Here is a 5,890-nt window from a genome sequence, read left to right on the forward strand (position 1 = left end):
AGGAAAAAAGAAATAATTGGAAGATCAAATGGGAAAAAGAACCCTATAGAAAAATCATTATTAGATAAGATTGGGGGTGTGGGAGGGAGGGGGGGGGGGGGGCGGGTGAAATATCACTAAAAGGGCCGGAAGGGGGGGGGGGGGGGGGGGGGGGGGGGGGGGGGGGGGGGGGGGGGGGGGGGGGGGGGGGGGGGGGGGGGGGGGGGGGGGGGGGGGGGGGGGGGGGGGGGGGGGGGGGGGGGGGGGGGGGGGGGGGGGGGGGGGGGGGGGGGGGGGGGGGGGGGGGGGGGGGGGGGGGGGGGGGGGGGGGGGGGGGGGGGGGGGGGGGGGGGGGGGGGGGGGGGGGGGGGGGGGGGGGGGGGGGGGGGGGGGGGGGGGGGGGGGGGGGGGGGGGGGGGGGGGGGGGGGGGGGGGGGGGGGGGGGGGGGGGGGGGGGGGGGGGGGGGGGGGGGGGGGGGGGGGGGGGGGGGGGGGGGGGGGGGGGGGGGGGGGGGGGGGTGAAGTGTGATATATCATATAAGTAGCTGTAATATTCCTATATGAAGATAGAATGGTGTTGGCAATCACCATATATGTCTTACCTTTCAGCATCAACAAAACCCCACACCTCTAAAGATTTTTATACTTCAATGGCTAAAATCCAACTACATTTATTTAATTTAATTAAATAGAGATGGAATGAATCATATATAATTGCTTTTTTTTTCTTTATAAAAGAAAAATAATTCAAGATTGATCCTTCTTTGCAAAAAGAAGAGAGTAGAAAGGGCAAGAAGAAGCCAAGCTATTTAGATCTTAATTTGGTTCCAAGAATTGACATTTTATGTGTTAAAATGTTGAAAAGGGGAAAAAGAGGGCAGATCGAAATTTAAAACACGTTCTTTCCGTCTCTATTCATGTGACATACTTTTTTTTTTGTCTATTCCGAAACATATTATACTTTCTAATATAGAAACAAAACAATTTAAATATAAATTTCACATTTAACTTTAATGGAGAATATATATATATGTATGATGACACAATTTTCTTTAAACCATAATTAGGTTAGTTAAACTCAAAACATGAGTTTGGTGATATGATATTTGCAGAGTGTGGTGGACCAAACCAAACAGTTGCATAGCCAAAAGTTATGTGCAAAAGACAATTCTACTGTTGCCAATTTACTGTTCTATTGATGCTCATCATTTTTAATTTTTTTCATCATCTAAAAGTAACCATCCCCTCAACTCAGTTTTGACCAAAAAGAGTCTTTCCATAAAAATAAAAAAACTTACCCATTCATTCGTCAAAATGACACATTTTTTTATTTGACTAATATCATCAAACATTTTATATATATCAAGTCCCACTTATGTGACAAAAGTCAACAAAGGTGTAAATATTTTAAAAGCCGTTTTGAAACATTGTAAAGTTCATATTTTTTAACTTTTGTACTCGATCAAATTATATCAGGTAAATTAAAATATAATGATTATTATTCAAAGTTTCAAACTCAAATGATTGTACAGTAGGCAGTTCCTCCATCAATAGCAGACATGAATAAGAGGGGTTGATTTGTAATTTCATAAGGGAATACTTCCAATTTATATACTGTAGGGCATAAAAAAGATGACTGACAAAAATAAAAAGATTTAATTATTATTATGTATTAATACATTATTGTATATATGGATCTGCTGACGGCACTGTTGGTAATGTTGCTGTGCATGTATTTATGCATGCAAATTTACTGTGCTTTCACATGAATTCAAATAGTGATTTTGTGATGTTTTTTTGTCTTCTTTACTAAATTACTTTCTTCCTCTTTTTTTTTTACTAATTTATCTGACTTTTTTGTCCTCAGTCCAATTGTGATGTCTTTGACATGAAGTTTGAGATTTTTGTTAATTGATTAAGAGTCCTCTCAAACATCCTAGTAAAGATAAATCACAAAAGAATTAGGTGATATATATATATATATATTTAAATTGGGATGAGTAGGAAAACTAAGTGGGCATATATTGAACATAAAAATTTAAATATTATTCACTTTATTTGAAATTTTAAAAGTTGAATTTGGAGCTTTGAATATATTTTTTCTAAATATTATTTATATCCCCAATTTAGAAAATTAGCAAAATCACACAAATTTGACAAATTATTCTAAATCATACAATCAAATATGTTTTACAAGAGTATTATCTCAGAATGGATAATCACGTAATATCATAGATTAGATTTTCAATACAAGATTTTGAGTGTTTCGAAATTTCAAATACAACTTCAAACTGCATTTAAAATTTTATAGTCAATTAATTTTTTATACACATATACAATTTTAAATCCCTTCAATATAAGAAAAATATAAAATAGTACATATATATTTAACAAATATTGATTGTGATGTAGTGGTGACTGCTCCACCCTTAACCAAAGGTCTCATGTTCGAGTCCTGAACATGGATAAAATCTTGTTGGGAGCGCCACCCCCGAATGGACGCTGCAGAGCACGATCCAAATTTAATCGGTGCTCCAATACGAATTCTGGACACCGAGTGGAAAACAAAAAAAAAATAAAAAAATACATATATATTTAAATCTCTATTGTGACATTTTTGAATTTCCTTAATTTGTTATTTGTTAGTATTTATGACTCCACCATAACACAAATATTTAGTGAAATAATAATTAAAATAAGCAAAAACTAGTCCGGAAATCACCGTTAAAAAAAAATCTCTTTCAAACTACTACTCCCCCACCCCTATACCCCACTCCAAACCAAACCAATTTTCAGCAGAAAAGCAAAGTTTATAAAGAGAAATCATTTTAATTTTTCTGCCCAACCCAATCTTCTTCATTGATTAAGAAGTTTATTAAGGTGAAGCTAAAACAAGTCTATGAAGAGAAAAAGCTGAAAGTCTAAAAAGATATCTCTAGAGATCAAAAAAGCTAGCTTATGATACCTATATAGAAACCCTCTTTAATTTCTCCTTTTCACTAATTTCTATACACAATTAAAAATCCATTTTAAGTCATGTTTAATTCTTCATCAGACCCCTTCATGACTTCCTCAGAGAATAATGGAAACAATTGTATTAACAACAACAAAAGAAAAAGAAGGCCAGCTGGAACCCCAGGTACAATTCTTCAAAATTTTATTAATTAGCATCAGTTGTAACGTCTGCGTACATTTTATCCTTTCAGACCTTATTCGTGGGGTTTCACTGGATATGTTGTTGTTCTTTGTTAATAATTTAATTATTTTTTGTTTTTATAGATCCAGATGCAGAAGTGGTATCTTTATCACCAAAAACTTTATTAGAATCAGATAGATACATATGTGAGATCTGTAATCAAGGATTTCAAAGGGATCAAAATTTACAAATGCATAGAAGAAGGCATAAAGTACCATGGAAATTGCTAAAAAGAGAAACTCCTATTGTTAAAAAAAGAGTATTTGTTTGTCCAGAGCCAACTTGTCTACATCATGACCCTTGTCATGCTCTTGGTGATCTTGTTGGTATTAAAAAACACTTCAGGAGGAAACATAGTAATCACAAACAATGGGTATGTGAGAAATGTAACAAAGGATATGCTGTTCAATCTGATTACAAGGCACATCTCAAAACATGTGGAACTCGTGGTCATTCTTGCGATTGCGGTCGCGTATTCTCCAGGTCAGTTAAAAGATAACTATTTGTTGCAATAGATTCATGACTATATTGTTAGCTCTAATGTTTTGGTCCTACTGATGAGTACTTTTATATTAGTTATAACTTATAATTGAGGTATCGTTTGATACGTAGGATAAAGATAATAATATTCAGATAAAATTTAGGATTAACTTTATTTTTGATTTAAGATATTTGCTATTGCAACACATGAAATATACTTGCTTATCACATTCCGCTTACAAAACGACCCAGCTTTGTGAAAAGGAAAAACAAAAGAGCGCAAAATGAGGAAGTTGTTTCCTTCTATGGGTATTTTATTTTTATACTATGTGTGGCTCCCAAAAACCAGGTTTATGTCATTCTTGATACTCTAAAATTCTCTATTTTGTTATACTTAGCATCTCAATCCTATTTCATTATTAACTAATATAAAATATAATATGTATTGGGTTTCTTCCTCATGATTATTTTATTAATTCAATGCTTCTATAAGGAATGTCTTCATTGACTTCTTCAGAAAATATTCTACTTATTGATTGAAAAAAGTATGAAGATCTTTGATCCTATCAAAATAGTCCTTTTTTTGTTTTTTTTTGTAGGGTGGGGGTAACCTTTTTCATTAGGTAAATTAATTAAATGTGTGTTTATTTATTTATTCTATAGTTTAGTTAACACCTTTTTTAATTTTTTTTTATAGAGTTAGACAGTACACTTTTATTTACTTAATTATATTTTCATATCTGCATCAAATTTAACGAAACGATTCGATTTTGTGTAATATAGGGTGGAGAGCTTCATAGAGCATCAAGACTTATGTAGTTTTGGAAGCCTTCGATCAGAATCACAATCTTTAATACAATTACCATCAGCACCTTGCCTTTCTCGTACAGCTTCAAGTCCTAGCCCTTCAAGTGATCACACAAATAATCTCATCACTACTACTAATACAGTCCCATGGCCTAATTTTATTATGAAAACTCCAAATGCCATAATAAAAAAACACAATTTAGAGCTCCAACTCTTGACTACTACTACTACAACAACATCTCCATCTAGCCCCTTTGATGTCTCCGTATCGTCAAAATCGCGCGATGATCATAATCTTCAACTCTCTATTGGTTCATCGGATCTAAGTGAGAAGAATGAGTCGGAGAATAATAATAATGACACACACAGATCGAGAAATGGTGTAGAGGGGTTGAGGCAGGCGTTAGCCGAAAAAGTGTACGCGGAAGAGGCGAGAAAGAAAGGGAGGAGAGAAATTGAATTGGCGGAGGAAGAATTGGGTAATGCAAGGAGAATAAGGAGACAAGCACAAATGGAATTAGAAAAGGCACAAGTATTGAAGGAAGAAGCAATAAGGAAAATTAATTTTACTCTTTCACAAATCACATGTCATGCTTGCAAACAAAAGTTCCAAGGTAAAAGGATAACAACAACAAGTATAGTTCCTAATTCTCATCATGACCAAAATATTCATCTCAAGTATAGTACTTGCCCAACATCACTACACTAGTTGTACTATATTGTATTTCTTCATCTCTACTTTGGATTTATTTTTTTTTGTTACATTTTTGGGCACTTAAGTTTGTTGTATGAATATAAGTCTAGTGTGGATGGTGCATGCTACTATGATGAACAACCTAATAATGTGAAAGTGAAATCTCTTGTGGTATGAAAATTTGTAGGGGTTCTTGATTTTATTATTTTTTTTCGTCTCAACATATTTTTCTCGTAGTCTGTTTTAAAAGAACGGTAGATTTCTATATATATATATATTTAGAAATGGTTTTAATTTTAAACTTTGTATTTATTCTTAATGAGTTGATTCATAACCATACATAAACAAAAGAAGTATTACTATTGATTTATTTATTTTTGTTTTTGATATTTGATATTTATATTAAAGCCTGACTAAATCAAAATTACTCAAAATCTAAGAATTTTAATCAATGATGGAGGAGTAGTGCTGAATATTGATTATTGATACTGTAAGTTTGTAGCACAATACAACTATTCCATTGAATTGAGTGAGCTGTGTTTCCTTTAAATAAAAAAAGAAGAAGAAAAGGAACAGCTAGAAAACAGTGAATTAAATATATTATCTGAGCTTTTTGGTAGTGTTAGATTTTGCTTTTGGAGTATTTGAAGATCTTTGTTGGCTAAGGTGGTCAGAATTAAGATGGTGATGAACCAGCCCTGTCCTCTACTGCCATAATAATTATTGCATAAAAT

The 5,890-nt window shown here is 34.7% G+C and overlaps 1 protein-coding gene across 1 annotated transcript; it reads left to right on the forward strand.

Moving 5' to 3' along the window:
- The first annotated feature begins 2,813 nt into the window (after positions 1–2,813).
- LOC102593666 (protein SHOOT GRAVITROPISM 5-like) lies at positions 2,814–5,365 on the forward strand. Its single transcript, XM_006347302.2, has 3 exons — positions 2,814–3,118; positions 3,259–3,658; positions 4,439–5,365. The coding sequence occupies exons 1-3, from the start codon at positions 3,016–3,018 to the stop codon at positions 5,169–5,171; spliced, it is 1,236 nt and encodes a 411-aa protein (XP_006347364.1). The 5' UTR covers positions 2,814–3,015; the 3' UTR covers positions 5,172–5,365.
- Positions 5,366–5,890: the final 525 nt, after the last annotated feature.

The sequence above is a fragment of the Solanum tuberosum genome, unplaced genomic scaffold (assembly GCF_000226075.1).
Source record: "Solanum tuberosum cultivar DM 1-3 516 R44 unplaced genomic scaffold, SolTub_3.0 scf00087, whole genome shotgun sequence".
Lineage (NCBI taxonomy): Eukaryota > Viridiplantae > Streptophyta > Magnoliopsida > Solanales > Solanaceae > Solanum > Solanum tuberosum.